This window comes from Vanacampus margaritifer, chromosome 1 (assembly GCF_051991255.1).
Source record: "Vanacampus margaritifer isolate UIUO_Vmar chromosome 1, RoL_Vmar_1.0, whole genome shotgun sequence".
NCBI classification, from domain to species: Eukaryota; Metazoa; Chordata; class Actinopteri; order Syngnathiformes; family Syngnathidae; genus Vanacampus; species Vanacampus margaritifer.
Genome location: NC_135432.1, coordinates 54340112 through 54358687, shown reverse-complemented (window position 1 = coordinate 54358687; position 18576 = coordinate 54340112). Strand labels below are relative to the sequence as shown.

Sequence of the window (18576 nt, the reverse complement as noted above, 5' to 3'; positions counted from 1 at the left end):
AGCCCACTTGTTGTCAATCTAACAAAAGCCCAGCTTGCCATTGGCCCAGCGGTATGTGGAAGCGGGATGAGGGCTGGCATGAGACAGATTCGGCCATAAAACAAGCTAGTTACACCATGGCAAGAAATATGCTGTAAAAATATGTGTGGAATTTTTTATCCTTGGGGTATTTTGACAAAAACATGCCACGGTATGACCTGACAGTAGTACACTGGTAAAATGATCTGTGGGAAAATATCAGCCCTTCCTGGCACATCTTTGAAGCAAGTATAACGGAATATGTCATGTTTGGTTTCTGTTTTTGGTTGTGTGTCTCCCTTGGTCTTGTTGAGTGTAATCCTGCCCTTCCTCGTGTCAACCAATCCGTGCCCTCAGCCACTTGTGTCTTGCTCCAGGTGTGTCTTGTTGTGTCGTTAGTGTGTGTGTATGTAGTCTCCTGTCTCCCCTCTGTCTGGGTTGGATCATTGTCACTGTCACCACTGATGTTTTGTTGTTACTTTGATTTTTGGTCTTTTTAGATCTTTGTTGTTTTTTTTCACCCAGTACACCTGTTAGTGGTTTTTGTTGAATAAATCGTTTTCAGTATGGCATGCATCCCTGCCGTGGTTCTCCTGCCTCCCTGCATTTGTGTCCTCCACTCCGCACCCGTGACAGAATATCCACCTCCGTTAGCGACAGCAGTTAAAAAGAAGGAATAGGACAGATGCCGAGTCAAAACAATTGTGAATATTTGGAGCTTGCCTTTCAGAGGTGGAGGGGCCACAAACAGCTGAGAGGATTCAGAACCAAAGCACAATTAGAATGTTTATGCTTGACATGTACATTTATCTATTTGATCCGTAATTGATTAGAGGTGGGAGAAATTTCCGATTTTTAGATGCATCGCGATTCAGACATGGACGAGTCTGAATCGAGCCACAAACGTCCACATTCCGATAATTTAAATATCTCAATAAAAGTATACAAAATGTTCAAAATATGGCGCTGTACCGTCATCTCCCGGACACTTTGGGAAGCACACACGTCACACGCAACGCGCGGCGCCTCGCACGGACGAAAACAAACATGGATGATGCCAACCTCGCCATGAGATCCAAAAAGCTGCTTTTAATTTAAAAGCACATTCACTGTGATGGCAGAGAAAAACCCTTATGGATACCCTTATGGATCATGTAAGTAGCACGTATGGGAGTATTTTGAGTGACTTGCGACTAGTCTGTGACTTGCCAAGAAAGCTACAAACATTCAATAAAGTACCATATGCCGCCTGAACAAAGCTCAAGAAAGAATACGTTGATGCCATGCAATAGCCTTAGTATGCTTTTATTTTGATGTTGGCCTGCGTGGCGTGACCAGCTGACGGCAAGCTTGACTTGCCTTCTACACATTTCGGCTTGCCTTATCGTAGCTTTTCATTGCCATTACATGCCAGCATCAACACGTCGCCATCCCGAAATCATATCAATTGATAATTTAGGGCACTAAGAAAGATCTACTTTATTACGTTGTCATTGTGTGATTGGTCTCCGGTGTTAGCGACTAGTCGCTAACTGCTAGCAGTGAGTGCACAGCTGTCTGCTTTTAAAGTACCGGTAGTCCGACAACTGTGGCTTTGTTATCTTTCTTTGCCTCTTTTTCAATGATGTGAACATAGGCTAGTTTGTCATTCACTCTCCATGTAGAAGGAGTATGTGCCTTAAATTGCAGTTTGATGTATTTTTCTTTCTTTAAAAAAAGGAAAGAGAGAAAGAAAAGATAATTAGAATCATTTTTATCCTCATTTTCTTTATAATTATTTTCCTTTAAATAAAAAAAAACATTCATCTTAACATGTCAAATATGGCTTGTGTTCCTACATTCTAAATTGACATATTTGACAATTTGAGTTGAATATTGTTATTTAATGGAAACAAGTGTTTTATAAAATAAAAGCCAAAATTCAATTTATCTTTATTTTTGCTAATCACCAAAATGATCTGATCCGTGATTCAAAGCCGTGATCTGACCAAACCGTGAGGGTTTTTTTTTTTAATCCATTGCACCAAGTGATCAATACTTAGTGAGATGAATAGAAATGAGTAGTGTAAAAAAACCTGCATCAATATACATAAATTAAAAATGAATCGTAATCGAATCGTGAGATGTCCAAAGATTCCCACCCCGATAATTGATTGTGTATTCCAAAAAATAAAACTTGCAACTCATAACATTAAATGTTATAGTAACACTCCATTCTGAATAATCCATAATTTTGTGGAGCTATTTTTTTTATTTTTTTTGCATGTTAATCCCAGGCACCTGAAGCAGTTTTTTTTTAATGGGTAGAGATTTGTTTTAAAATTATTCACACAATGATTTTCATGTGTTTTGAGATCCACGAATAACTCGCCATTTCTCACTTGTTTTTCATATCCACAAACACATTTATTATTTTCACGTGCTTTTCAGATTCACAAATATATCTGCGATTTTCACGTGTTTGTTAATGTTATATGTATGCATGCATGAATGTCATCATGACTTAACCATTTGTAAAATTTAAATTCTGCTTGTGAGTTGTCGAATGTGCATTTGTGGATCTGTGGGCACATGCATTTATTTTTGAGAGATAGATAGAAGATATTCACACCAATGGCGATTGTTCTAAGACTGCAAGGGAAGCTCAGTTGAACAAAATAAAATACTAGAATATCTTCATCTTTTGTTTAGAATCAGCTACTTATCACAAATAACTGACCTTCTCATTCAACCCCGCAATGCCGGGGCACTTTTATTTATTTATTTATTTATTTACACAGTCAGACACTACTTCATAGTATCCGCTAAACTGGATGGTCATTGGATAAATGCTGGGCTTTTTCCTACCCATCGGATGCTCAGCGTCTCTGCGGGTTTATGGAACAGTGGGCGGGCCCAGACATTCGGCATGATGATTGGATGATCTGGCTGAAGCATAAAAAATTTGATCTTCTTCTTATTCGAATGACCATCGGCCGCCACTGATTCACACATTCAGGTCCTCAGATATTCACGTGTCTTCCTCTGCCCACGAGCAGGCAGTGTTGCCGCTTCCATTGAACGGGAACGAGCCGTCTCCCGTTTCTCATTTGAAAATTGCAAAATGAAAAACGGGAAAGAAGCCTTAATCTGACCTTCCATTATGTGTTTATTTTACACAAGTCAGGAAACAAAATATGACTTTAATTTGTTTCCCTCGAGCTTGTTTTGCCTTCACCCAAAGACATCAGTAGAAGAAGAACATCTTGTCAAGGCAGTGTGCTGCCGTCGCGAGTACAAATGCCGTCAAATAAGGCCGGGTATCAGCCCGATACCTCCCAACACAAACAGTCTCTTTTTTTTTTTAGTAGAACCCACCATTTTGCTGCCTTGCTTAGTGCCATGCAATTTTGTGATGCTGACATAAAAATAAAAAAACTAACCATAATAAAAATTCATGCTGTCTCATTTACAGACATTAATACAGCACGATTACGAACTCCACTGCAGAGTTCTCTCTGTAACGTAAAGTTAAGCCTTTCCATAAAAACAGGTGCGGCGTAACAACTGGATTGTGTCAAAAGGGGCACGTGCCTCCTCGTTTACATTCCCAAGCGGTGCTAAATGCAGACCCCAGAATCTATCTTTTCTAAATTGCGCAGTTAAGAATCATGTGCAACTTTTCTACAAAGATGGTGGGTATAGTGATTATGTTATGCTAATTTCCCACATAGCATCGAAGTGTGAAAGACAGTTGCTATGGTTCAATCTAAACTCAAGACCCGCACTGTCATGGCTGTACTCAAACTTCTCTGCCACAACTTCTCCCTTACAGCTTCCAGTCTCATTATTTTTGCCAAGTATGTTTTTTATGTCACATACTGTATCACACTGGAGCCCCCCCCCCCCCCCTTGTGGAATTAAAATGTGATTTTCACAAATGTACTGAATTTGCTGGTGTTAAAAATATCACGGTGAGGGAGAAAGACAATGCGCGCTTCAGGAAGCTGAGAGAGCAACTTCCGTTTCTTGATGATGAGCTCAAAAGATTGCTTTGCCGCTGCACTTTTACTTGCCACCTGCTGAAGGGAAAGAAATTGCTTGCAGTTTTAATTGCATGCAACCTTAATCCCACTTTACTGGGCAGCTGCAGGCAATCTTAAATGTCATATTTTCTTCGAAATTTCTCTCTCTCTCTCTCTCTACCCCACCATTTAATGACTTAATGGCATGGCTTAAGAGGAAGCAAAAAATACATTATAAAACCTCTGGTTCCATATGGCATCAGCACTCGCCTCACATACTACCAAACCTCCTTTGTTGGACACTGACCTTGGGCAACAATCTAGTAAAAAAAATCCTGCTCGTCTGGCCAACATACAATGTAAATGGGTTTCTTGAAATTAAAAATCTATGATATTCAATTGAATAGAGGACAGGGCACAGGGGGGGGGGGGGGGGGGGGGGGGGGGTGACGGGGCGTTATACGCTTGAGTCATAATCATATTATTTGTAGGTTCAAAATAACCTCCATGCTCCAGAGGGATACAGTGGTCTCTTTGCAGCTTAAAGATAGTTGTGCTGGACTAGATTTGCTCAACTTGGCATTGCAAATCATGCAGTCTGACTCCCGTCATTCAGCTCTATAGTTATAGAGCACTTTAAAACAAACTTCTTTTTTTTTTTTTTTAGATGGAACCCAGGGGTGAGCAGATACAATGAAAACAGCAAGGGCCCCAGAATTGAACCCTGTTGAACACCATACGTTCCGTTGTATAAGTGAATTAATATCTTACATATTCGTCTGACCACTTTCTTTTTGCTCGACATAGTATGAAGGCATTACAATAATTAAGAAAACACGCGACGTACCATCACAGCAGCCACAAGTCGACTACTGAACACACCAAATTCCTTGCAGCACAGATAGGCCAAGCAATGTAGCGTGATCACTTGCAGCCAATGATGGCCAAACGTGGCATATCACCACGAATCATTTGATTCAGGTGTGTGTCTTGACCTCCGCCGAACCCCTGAGACTGACTCACTGATCTTTAATTTTATTCTACGCAATTTATTCACCCCCCTATTCCGCACCCTTCAGTTCCGTCAACTCCTTCATTGCCCCTTCCCTTTTATGTCACCTCTGTATCCCTGCAGTAAGGTTCAGGGCCCCAGTGAAAATTTGGTTAATGATGGACATTTCTGTTTGGCGACAGAGAGTAAATTGTCCATGCACCTGTTGAAGGATGGGGCTCATTTTTTTGGCTTTGAATCAGCCTGCGTCTGTGTGAGAAATACAAAATGAGATGTCAGAACGTATTCCAACACACATGAAGGATAATACATATTTGGGTGTGAAGGTTTCTGATTATTTCAGGATGCCAAGGTGAATCTGAGACGTGCACTTTCCAGTGATGTTTACAATAAAATTGCCTCATCACTTTCCAGCCTTTCATCGCTCATTTTTGACCAGCAAGGTAATATTTGAAATAGCACATGTATTGTCTTTCCATTTGAGAGATTTTGAATGATAGTCTAAAAAGTCCTCCATTGTTATGTGAGGTTGGATTTATAATATGATCCGAGCGTAAACACAATGAATCTGATGAAGATCTGAATCAGGCCTCAATCATAACGAATATACACACATTTTCACAAAACAATACATTTAGATTAGACACAGAAAAAAAAGCCCTGAATTTGAAATGGGAAAAACTGACTTGACTTTTGAACCTTTTACGGGATCAGACTAAACTACGACATATGTAACATTATTTATAAGTGACTATAAGCCACAATTTTTTCCCCCACACTTTGAACCCTGTGACTAGTTTATGTACATATTTGTTTTTATGGTTAAATTTAGCTGTTGTGGCTTTTAATCAGCTGCATTTTGTAGTCCGAAAATCATGGTAATTCTTATTATAACGTGTTTTTGTTTTTTTTTTTACTTATGTGTTTTCACTGCGATATTTTCACTTCTGTACCGTTTCTCACTAGGCAGCAGTTCTTTCGTTCTTGGTGTCTAGATGCCTATTTTTTGGGATTATCTTAAAAAGCAACTCTACTGTATATTATATTTTCCTCCACTTTTGTTGCATAATCTGTGAATGTAAAAAAAAAAATTGCATTGGAATTTTACTGGTAAGTACCTTATAAACAGAACTAAGAAATTGTTGCATTAGGCCAAAAGGCATTATATGAATGCAATGGCAAAACACATCAAGATGACTAAACTTTTTTTTATTTTATTATAAATCAGCGTTACATACAATAACAATACAATAACTTTAATAATGTGTGCCGATGAAAACGAGAGATGGACATGTACCGATACCAGGTATTAGTATTGGGCCAATACCAGGCTTTATTTCAAGGTGATGTCATTTTGTGACCGTTTTACTATCAGGAACTACAAATTATAAACGAGAAGAATAGAAAATTGCCATTAAATTCATGCAATTTTTTAGAGAAAATGCTATATTGGGATGTCATATCTTTAAACCTTTCTTTAAAATGTCCTTGTTTTTTGGGGAAATTTTATCGGTACTTGGTGTCAGTATCGGTGACTATTCAAGTGTTGAGTATTCGTACTGGTATCGGTCTGAAAAAAGTGGTATCGAACATCCTTAATGAAAATTAATAGTTTAACATGGGGAAAATTATATTACAAGAAGGTATATTAACCCCTGGGCGTTATTTTATTTTGAAATGGCTTGGTCAGAACCAACAAAAAGCCAAAAAATGGTCAAATAACGCCCAGGGGTTAAGGTCATCACGACTAATTATAGTAACCCTACAAGTAAAAATACTCCCAAAATTATAAACAGTGGGAATAGATCTGCATTGTGTACAATCCAATGTCATACTTGGCAAATATCGTCATTGGCAGCCCTGCAAGTCTTAAACATTTAGCTACTTTTGTCTCATTGTGTTGGGTCTACTTTAAGCTATTGCTCTTTCATTAAGTGCTGACAGATTTAATGATCGTGTAGTTAAAAAAAAAGGAAAAAAAAGTAGGGCATTCAACAACTAAATAATCTGATATTGTCCTTTGGGGGAAAAACACTGCTGGCTGAACTTTGTTTCATTAAATAGATGAATCTGATCAAGTTCCTGAAAATAAAAAGGATTCCAAAAGATGTTTGTCCGAATGAGAGAAGTCAATACGCTGTATGTATTTAACAGACTTTTTGGAATCAAAACTCACACACACGTTTTCTCCCAGGATCTCTTAACTCCCCCTGCGTCATAATGAAACAACACTGAAGACAACCCGCTTATGCTTCCACAGCAACACATGAATGCAGTTGGAGTATGACATGGAGCTTTTCCTTCCCACTCTCTTTCTGCCTGTCCGTCCGTCTTTCCATCTCAGGCGGAAGGTCACTGTTATCACGCTCAATTTGATTATGTCTTAATCCAATCAGGCAAAGCACAAGCACCATTGATTTTGGAGTCATAGAATAATGCTTATTTGGGCTTACAGGTACATTGTTGATTCCTGGACAAGGTTAAGCCCAGGGGAAAATATCTGATCCGTCACTGAGCATGTTTGCTTGTTTCCTCGATTCACCTCTCTTGAAGCCAAATGCAAAGTAAGCTGTCAGTTCCTGTTGCATTCACAGGCCATTTCTGCCCACTTCTGTTTAGTGAGATTGTCTCTAACTGCAGACTTCCAAGCAAAATCCCCACAATAGCCGCAGAAGATGAAATGCCTGATTGCACCTCGCAATATAATCCATCCAAGAGGGAGAGATTGAGACGCTGGCTGGAGAGCCAAACAGCAAAGATGCACACAGGAATAGTTTGCATTTGGAGATGGATGATGAGGCGGCGTGAGCTGCATGAGAAGACCCCGGAATGCAGACGAGCGGGATGCTGGAGCGCTAAGCAGCTTTCTGTCTCTCATATACATCTGAAGCAACGTGACAACGCACCAGAGAGCATTGGGGGGGACTCTAAGAAATCACATGAAGCTTAATGTTTAGCGAGATGAAGCAGAGGCAAATGTGCTTAGTCAGCACTCGGAAGATTTGTCCTTCAGCCGTCATGCTGCCAATCAGTCACTTAAAAGCACATTAAGATAGCGGACCGCTTGGAATTACATTTCGATGACCTGCCCTGCCCCAATCCACGGCTCACAGTGTCGCGATCAGCTTTTATAAGAAAGAGAAGCACAGTTGTTGAAGCTTTAATTTTCACTGAAAATCAGGGTGACCCTTTTTAAACTTTTTTTCCCTGTGCCTGCGGCGCTGTGCCCCCACGCATGCCCACCCTCTCAAAGCCGCATGGAGCAAGCTGGTTGATGACAAGAGCTTTTGGGGAACGGCCAGGCCCACTCACCTTCTGGTTCACCACACAGTGTGCACAGTGATTCTAGACAAAAAGCACAGAGAAATAAAAGGGACATTAAAGACATGCAAGTTTTGTGACTGTGTCTAGCAGCATCTCTCTTTGCAGGGAAAAAACAAAACAATAAATCCAGCACAAACGACAAGGGGAGCAAGCAACACGATGTTGCAATGTCGTGCTGCTTGTAATGTCTTTGCTGTGCAGCACCCGTGTGCACCACAATAGAGAGGCGGTCATCATGCATAATACCGCTATCAGCCACATGCAGCTGCATAAAAGGAAAACCATGCAGTGCCATCAAATAAAAATATGACTTCATATTGTAGCATCAAGCAGTATCAAAACCCAAATGATGTCCATTATTTTTTTAATAGCCATGGTGTCCAAAAGTCTATTAGAGCTGGTAATGCCCACTTTTTTCATAAATGAGAAATATGGGTGCGTATTCATACCAAAATACCATCAAGCAAATTATGTGGTTGCTATACACAACAGTTAAGTCAAGCCAATTATATTCATAGCAGAAGTAATCCACATTCCTCCACAAAGGAAGAAACCGCGAACAGAAATCAGACTCTTGGGCCGTCTGTCTTGGACAGAAGGTACATTGTGGAGCGACCGGCGGAGGGGCAATAGAACAATAGGCACAACATCTGCCGTATCAGCAATAGTTATAGTCATGATGACAGCAAAAAAAAAGACGATACTGCTGCTAACACCGCCATCCCCGCAGATAAATATCAAATAAACAGTTAGTTTATGTACTTTTCAGCTACTTCGATAAATACAAATCAGTGGAACTAGACATGCTGCTTGAACTGAAGATTTTAGAATACCATTTGCTCCTCGACTGACCAACGGCCATAATTAGGCCGTCTACATTTCAACATCATATCATATTTATTTGTGAAAAAGAATTCAGACATATTTTTCACCCTACGAGGAGCTCATGCTGATAGGAGCTTGGAGGTTGGAAGCGCCAGGCACAAATAGTGTAATGGCGCTGTAAATTAGATTTGGAATATTTTGTTTTTATTTGATCTACGTATGCCAGTCGTCAAATCTGTTTAAGTGACTCACCCGCGTGTGGCGTGGCGTGACGTGCAAGCATGGTTGCTGGGCAACACTGATGAATCTTGGTTTTTCTGTTGACGCACCAGCTCCAAACATCTTTTCAGTCATGAGCATAGTATTCTGATTCAATAACTTTTATTGGATACAATACAGAGTAAAAAAATCACATGCAATTGCAAAGTAGCCTGTTAGATGCCCATCGCGTCAATGACGACAATTAGCATAACTTCTGGATTCGCTACACAAGTTAATTTCATATATAAAGTGATATATTTTTTTAAATGGAAACCAGGAATTACCCCTCTTCAGAGTCATACTAAAGTTGGTTTTCCATCCACCCATTTTTATTCGAATTTTCAAGAAATATAAAAATAAAACTGAATGGAAACACTAGAAATTCGAAAAAGGAACCAAAATTAGCAAAAACGTTTTTAGGCTTAGAGGGTGTGGATTTACGATAAAGTAAGGTACGTTTGGGGGGGCGACGAAACAGAAATATTTTTGGAATTAATTAGAGAAGCGAATATTAATGCAATTTTCAACGGAAAACAGTAAAGAAACGCTACGGTTTATCAAGAATTACAAAAGAAAACTCAAACGACGTCATCGCCCGGCGCAGTCGCTTGCTGGTCTTCTTCGTCTTCTTTTAAATTACTGGTGGATCACATCTCTATATATACCGCCACCTACAGCGGCGGAGTCCATTCTCATTATTCACAAAAGAATAACAGATTGAAACAGTCGCATGTCCGTTTTGCGCATTTTCAGTAAATTTGTTTGAAAAATTCTAAACAATTGGATGGGAACCTGACTTATAACAATTCACGTCCCAACAGTTTGTGCTTCAATACAAAAACGGAAAATGGTGTTTTTTCCACTTTCCTATTCCACTCTTACAGTATATCAACACCAAAAAGACCATCGTTTGTCAACCAATCAGTGGACAGCAGTGTGTTAACTCCACCTCTAAATTAATGCACTGTATTGAACTACTGCAACTAAAAACCTGGCAAAAGAGTGCTAAAAGGTGGGTTAAATATTTTGAGCCATAAAATGGCAACAACAGAACTGAACCCTATTATCTATAGAGGAGACTGAGCTTATGCATACAATATGGATTTATCAAAAGACAGTTCTGAGCAGCAACCAAAAATTTGCTTGACTATTTATTCAAACAAACACGATTGTTAAATTGAGAGATTATTACCACAAAGTGGTGATGAAGTAAACATTTTACATCCACAGGCTGTGTTTGCGATACAAACACATCTAAAGGGGTGTTGTGCTTGGAGCTTTTGATGACACCGGCCCAAAAAAATGCCTAGTTTGTTTTTTATGCTAAGCCTCATCTTCAACTAATTAGAGGTTTATTTAGCTCAGCAGCAACCTTGGTACTAATTATTTATTTGGAGATATAAATATTGGAACAGTTCTTTGGATGTTTTGTGATTTACATGTCATCCCTTTGAGAAAAATAAATATACATGTACAGTATCATGGAGGATGAAGTGCGCTTTAAACACCAAGCATAAGATAAAGCTGAAAATAATTTCAATCTAATATGGGAGTAACACACTAAAATAATTTGAAAAGTTGTGTTTTGAGGTAGACTCTAATGTAAGATTATGAGGTTATTTATGAATGCTGTTTGTTTCACTAAATTTGTCGATTTTTTTTAATTTTAATTACACATACTGTATATCCTTGTTCATCTATCTGTGTCAATCAAGTATAGTGGTAGGCAGAACAATAAAATGCTTTTCAATTAGCTGGCATAACTTGGTAAAATAAATCTGTATGCCCACCTGTTGACAATCATACAACAAAATAAAGTCATGGCTTCCTGTGACTATATCAACTTTGTGTTCATACATACAGGCCTAGAAGTCAATTTGTGAGTGCAACGAGACAATATCATCATTATTTCATTATTCAAACTTTTTGTAAAAGGTTTGGTGTTTGATGGCGTGCTGTTAGATTTTTTCCTATGTAAATTGTGTGTTTTGGCTCAATAAATCTTAGGATCTTCATTTGATTATCTGTATTGGGAAAGTCAGATATGGCCAAGTTTGAAGCATTATGGTTAGAGGGCATCGCACCAGACGAGCAGACAAAATCCAGATTTAAAAGTTGGAGTGTCAAGCATGTACTGACAGCATTCTATGCAATGTAACATCAATGTATAGAAATAAATAAAGATACTGTATATCCAAAATACCACATATAGAGAAGCATTTTGGTTTGGGTCTTTGACATTAAACCCTACACACAAACGGTCTACGTGGCAGTGACAGTGGCAGACATCTGATGCCCGGAGTAAATTTACTGGTTTAATTACCGTCCACTCCCTACAGTATAATTCCAGAGCCAAAGCAATTGGCGCACTCAGCTGGTCATGCCTGTTAAAATCTAAAGCTCTCCTAAATTTCCCTGCGTAGGGCTCTTATTGATCTAGGTCACACCGCTTATGCATTGTGGGAACTGGTCTTGTGTAATTCTCATTGGCTTTTAAACGACAGGTTTTAAAGTGGCTTGGCTCTTAATCCTCAGATAAACTTAATAGGTTATCGTTTTGGAGCCATTATGCACTCATAACGCTGTAAATCTAGTTAAACTGTATCTAATCTATAAAGATTGTAAAGGCTTTGAAAACCTTTCTTGTTCTCTTGGTGGAAAAAAGAAATATCTAATGAGCGTGATATTATCTGCCCGAGTGAGAGCGAATTTGAAAACTGCGGTTATGACAAAAATAATTAAAATGAAACGTATTGACAAGTTAACCAATTAAATATGAGACAAAGCAATGCAAAGCAATACAAAATAATTAATATTATTTACATATTTAAAGGGAGAGTCCAACGTTAGCTCAGAAATAAACCCTGGATGTATACACAGGAAACCCTTCTCAATCCCCCCGACTGTATTTTGCCATTTTGTTGTGTTTTGCCATAAGAGGGACGTTTCTGGGGGGAAAGTCAATGTTTACCTCTGCAGCTAATCACAGAGCGGAGAGCGTGTCGCTGAAGGCAGGCGCAATGTTGACGAGTGCGGTTGGAGGCAGGGGCGGGAACGTCGAGCTAGTATGGGTGGAGCCATGGGAGGAGTCCGTTTCGAATTGTTTGTTTACAAACAGAAACGGTCAAAACTTAAGACCCAACTTTTAAATAATATACTATGTAAACTACTGAATATGAATACATGGTCTATAAAAACAATTTTTTGTTGTCAATGCAAAAAAGTAAGCAGATGAAATGTAAACATCTATTTGTGCACAGCCATCTTGGAGTCACTAATTTGACATAGGCCTGGGCGCTACCTAGCCCAAAACCTGACTCCAGCTACATTTCCTGCTGAAAAAAATAACAACAACCCAATTTTGATGTTGAAGCCTGTGTATTGTTAAAGAGCACAGAGTCCAACAGTAGCGGTGGACTGATGGCCCGGCGAAGTTACCGCCGACCCCCCGAAGTCCATCTCATAAATAAATGGATTGAAATCAACACATTCTTGTTTTTATTTTTAAATATCTGTCTTTTTTATATCTAATAATTATCAATATTCTTCAATCATCAATCATCCCTGATTATGAGTTTCCTTCAATATTGTTTTACATCAGAGCCAGTGCCAGTTCTGGCAAGGCCACCACAACTTGGCTCATGGTGACCCACAAAATATGATTCCATTCATGTTGTCTGTTAGCGGGAATTAAAGTCACTAGTAGCTTCTTCTGAACTTCTGACTTTGCTTTTCTAAATGAGCTTTTCTCTTTTTGCAGTGCAAGCAGTACACGTGAGCAAGAATACCATTTGAACTATGAAAGCTTAAAAATTGATTATTCACCCAGCCTTGTGTTGACATTTGATCTTTGTTTAACAGGTCATCGAGAAACTGATAATAACTCAAAATGACATACATTGGTCATAAAGTATGAAACACACAAATAATCATTTGATGGTCTTCACCAGTCCGGGTCATCAGTTGTAAAGATTAAAGATAGAGAAGGAGAGAGGGATACTACTACATTATTGGAAACATCTTATTCACAAAATACAATACGCAACACAAGTAGCATCGCTTTTAAGCGTCCCATAATGACCTCACATGCTCTCTAAACATTGTGTGCTGAAAGAAGTTTAAGGACAATTAAGGACAAGAAGAAGAAAGGAGCACGAATCTCATTGTCAAAGGAATGGAAGCATGAAATAAAGAGTGGCGTGTGAAATGGAAATTGCAGACGAAGGACAAAAGTTCACTGATGACAGGTGATTTAAACTAAACAGCAATAAAACCTGCACCGGCTCTTTAAACCATAATAATTTACTATCCAAGCCTGTGTAAACAACCTTAAAGCAAATCTTACTGCTGATTGCTTGTTGGCTGCGCAGTAAACTAACACATGGAAATTCATGAGGGTCTGTGGGTGTCCCCTGGCATCATAACATCTCCAAACAAAACATACAAGAGGATCAAGTCTAGTGCCTTGATATTATAATGTCTTCATGCATAATTAAGGCCTTCATTTCCATATTAGTAGGACTCGCTCGCACCTTCCCTCTTAGTTGAACACACACATTTGCAGACGAGTGAGAGACACGGGTCCGAATGAGGCACGTTGGGCAGCAGCGACGTTACAAGTGACGACTTTACTAGTTTAACTATATTTGTCAGTCGTGTGCTTGTAACATCGTTAGTTTCAGTAGCAAAGCTACTTTCGTGATCACAGCAACGTATCATTCACAGAAGCTGCATTTCCCCAAGCAGTTCTTAAATATATTCTTCCATTTGATGTCAGATTTTACATACCTATCCTCCACCTGATGGTCCCCAAAAATAGTGCAGAATGGTATGAATTACAGAGTGCTCACAGCTGGACACAATGGCAGAGGTGTGTAAATCCCGTCGGTTTCTATGGGTCATCCCTTCACAAATTCATGCTACAAGTCCTCACAGAACACTTCAGCGTTCCGAATTTCCGGTGTTTACTGCGCAATCTGAGAATTAAGTTCCTGTCAATGTCCAAGATGTCTAGCACATATTTAAGGACATACTACAATCAGGTAGAGTAGTGCTAAAAAGGGAAGTCTGACTTTTCCGACTTCATACCAGGAAAATGTTTACGGGAATGCTTATCCTCAAAAGGTTCATTATTTCATATTGACAATTATTAACCTTCTTGTTACGTTCTGGTGTAAAACTACTCAACCTACTGCAACGACCGACTTCGATGTGACATCGCTTTACAATGACAATCACTATGGAAAAACATACCGTATATGGTAAAACACAATTATTTGAGTATAAAACTAGATAGCTTTCTTCATTCATAAATATCCGACATAACTTCACGTAACACAACGTACGTGACAGTATGTCGCTATCTCCCTGCATGAAATTATACGGTGAACTACTGAACTGTATAGAATGCTTAGGAAATAAGTTAAATACATAAATGAACCAAATTGCGAGAAGCGGGGTTCTTGCAGGAATCACAAAGTTCAATTTCGGACTTTATTTTATTTTTTATTTATTTTTAAAGACCTATCTAGACCATTATGACAAAAATTTTAGACCAACTTCAAGACCAATTTTTTTTTTTAAGCGCAGACAGTGCACGCATGTTTTTTTTTCTCAGAATCGACGGAGCGGATGCAAATTTGAAGACTTTGGTAAATACAATTTTAGACCTGGAATGAAATGAAAAATCCTCTTAAGATTACATGACCCCAGTCACACTCAAAATATGACAAATTAATAAACGTGTGAACAATAGCGTTAAGTGACCCTAAATCTTTACACCTGGCTTGGCATCAATGAAAATAGAGCCAGTCTATTAAAAAGGTTCTTTGTTTATTGAGACAGGGTTAATAGATAGTCAATAAAGGGAGGCGCACACTCTCCCTATCTTGTTCCCCTGATGAACGGAACACACACATCCACATATACTGTACACAAAATCACGCACTGTATATATCACGTTTACTCAGCTTCAGTCGAGCAAATTGCCAGCGAAACACTCACGCTCGCTATTCTCATCTATGTGGACAATCACCGATTTCAGTTTACCTTCCTCTTGACTGGCACAATCCATCTTCGCCAAGCCCCACCGCGTGCGCGTATCGTTGCACGCGTCTGAGTGCAGCCTCCCCACGGAGCTGATTTAGCACTTCTCAAAGGAGATGCTGTGTCGAGCGCAGGCCTTAGAGGAGAGCTCATCAGGCCGACATTGTAAGCCTTTCCGGCCTCTTTGGGGGCTAATTACAGTGCATCGTCACACACACGGGTTTACTTCTCACTCACTCAGATACACACACCGTATGGTACGCATTGGAATCATGAATTGGAATCTTGAAGGTATGACAAAGACAAAAGAGATAGAAAGACAAAAAAGAAAGAAAAAAGATGACAGGGGAGAAAGTTTTAAGCTGGAAAGGGGATGACAAATGGCCGACCCAACCATCAAGTGGGAAATTACCAAACTCAGTCAACTTTTTGTGCACTGCCTATGTCAGTAAATGTGTCTGTAAACTTTTCAGAATTTGCACTCGTGCCACTCACACGTTTCTACACCCATTACTTGGCAGCTACCTGGTTGACACTCGCCAATTCTGCCAAAAGCTAAGCAGACCTTGAGTGTTGTTGGATTCCAGCAGTGGGTCCTGCATCTGGCACACGGGCCCTCAACTCTTAAAGGGGAAATCTTTACAGTAATATGTTCTACGCAGTGAAGCTGTAAAGATGAGTGAGTTAAGCTGCAAAATCCACCCCTGGGCGGCCATTTTTGCCACTTTTTGTCAACTGATAATGATAAAAGAAGATAATTCTTATAATTAGTAGATAATTAACTAGACAATTCTTCAATCATGATGCTATTGTAATATTATTTAATACCATTGAGCCATTTGCAGTCCGGCCGATTAACATTTCCATTAATACAAAAAAAAAATCCCCAAATGTTTTTATGCTTTTCTGGTAAATTCCAATCTGGCCTTGTTTACACTAGGTGTGTTAAACTCCCTTTATTTACATTCATTAGGGATTCCCTTGCTTGCGATGACTACTTTATTGTATCAAGGGAAATACCCTTTTACTTAGACTGGAGAGCATTTTATGAAATCACGCCACGCAGCCACCCATGATTGTAGACCAAGTTACTATGGGGACACTAAAAGCTGCTCCTTTTATAGATATAAGGGCTCTAAAATTTGGTACTGGGAAGTGAAGGGTTTAAAAGGCTCTTAGTGAACGTAGAAGAAACCCCGAGTGCGGTTCGCTGTGACGCGGGGATGTAAAACAAACTCCATAGCCGTGCAGTGGAGAGAATAAGTGGAGCCATCACATATGGCGAGCTACCTGTCCTTTGAGGAAAACATTGTGTACACGTGTGCCTGCGAGGCCAGTGATGCCTGTAGAAGGAATATCCTACAACAGAGAGAACATTAAAACAGTGCTAATGGGAATATTGCAGCTGCTGAAGACTTTCTGTTGTGCTTGCAAGTTTAACTCTGTGCAATTAATCTGGGATGCAGATACAACGAATAAACAACCTCAGGGTCACTTGCATTATGCATAGTAGCATTATTGTCTCCTGAAGCCACCACAGTCACTAAAACAGCCCTTCTCAAATAGTATAATGGTAATATTATGTCATCAGGTTTAACTTATGTTTGAGAACATCCGAGGGTTCTTGTAATGACAAGTAAAAAGTTTACTATCCTTGGACTGCAGCTCATAAGCAAAATTGGCGGTATACAACCAGTTAGGCTTGATTGGTGTTGGGAAAAGCCAACAAATATCGCTTTAGGTGTGCAATTTTCAAGAAATTAATAATGGTGGCAAATAGTCACACTTTGTGAGAAAAGTCAATGACCATTTTATTAATACTGTATGAATAACAACCCCTAAAAATAGAAGATAAACATAAAATGTAGAAGTCGTAGCAGTTCCCGCCATTTGAATTTCTTGACAATCACGACATTTCGCTGGAAGATACCACCATATAAAGTTATATTTGTTGGCTTTTCCCAACACTAATAAAGCCTAGCAGGTTGTATTTCGCTTTCCTATACACTCTCAAAACACTATTACATTCAATGGGAATTTTCCGTCCAGTCAAATTTCACAATTTTCAAACATTTCAAAATGGCGCCACACGGTAAAAAATGGCATGAAAATTCTGAAAATGTGTTGTTGTTGTTTTTTCATCTAATTGATTAGAATGACAAATGGTCTAGTTAGAAATTCTAATTTCAATTTTTATTTGCCAAAACAGGACACAACATATTGTTGCTACTGTGATCTAAATTATATTGAAAAACTCCTTCTGTGCTAACCACACAACTGTAAGCAAGTAAAATTATCTTTCTTTTCGAATATTTCATACCTTAAACAAGGTACTATATTCGGATGGAACTGAACAAATGAATCATTCATATTAAAAAAGCACTTTAAAAAAGGTAAGTGCTAGAAATGGATGGAACATTGCATATGTACTGTCTGTACTTTTGAACATGCAATATGCATGTAAAAAAAAAAACTGTATATAGGGGCCTTGAATCTTGAGGTATTTCTGCATGCAAACATTTATAGTACACTGTAATTTCTCTACATACTGCATTCAAACTGTGTTTCAAAAGTACCCTGACTGTGTAATAAGAGATTTTAAAAAGAAAAAAAGAAAAGAGTGGGACAATTTGGGTGCTTGGTGGTAAAAATAGTCATGTCTGTAACCCTACGTTGGCTTTTCACCTCCTGGGTGATAAAAGGAGACGGAGTGGCGTTTTTGTTGAATGATTTGAATTGCGAAGGAACATTTTAGATAATAACTTTATAAATGTGGAGTGGCTTCAAAGATTTATCTGTGACTGGGTTTGAGTGATTTGCTTCCCGTGAATGGAGTCGAAAAGTGAATGAAGGAGAGAGAATATGCGAGGACAAGCCGGGATGGAAAAGACAAAAGGGGCTGCGTATAGACAGGAGCAGGCCAAGACTCGCCACAAAAATGATATTGATGGTCTCCTTCACGCCCCGGCGGCCTGCCGGCTTTGGGCCGGTGGATGAACATATCTGCTACTCCTCCTAAATTCTAATGCCCTCCTTGGTCATGCCAACCTCTCATCTGTTTGTCAATTATCGCTTACGAGTAACTTG

The 18576-nt window shown here is 39.2% G+C and overlaps 1 protein-coding gene across 1 annotated transcript in view; it reads right to left on the bottom strand.

Annotated features, from left to right (window-relative positions):
- dlgap2a (discs, large (Drosophila) homolog-associated protein 2a) overlaps nucleotides 1–18576 on the bottom strand; it is a 174841-nt gene that overhangs the window by 85833 nt on the left and 70432 nt on the right. Inside the window, exon 4 of the mRNA XM_077559693.1 lies at nucleotides 8347–8379. Within this exon, the coding sequence (XP_077415819.1) occupies nucleotides 8347–8379 (33 nt within the window). The remainder of the gene's footprint in view (nucleotides 1–8346; nucleotides 8380–18576) is intronic.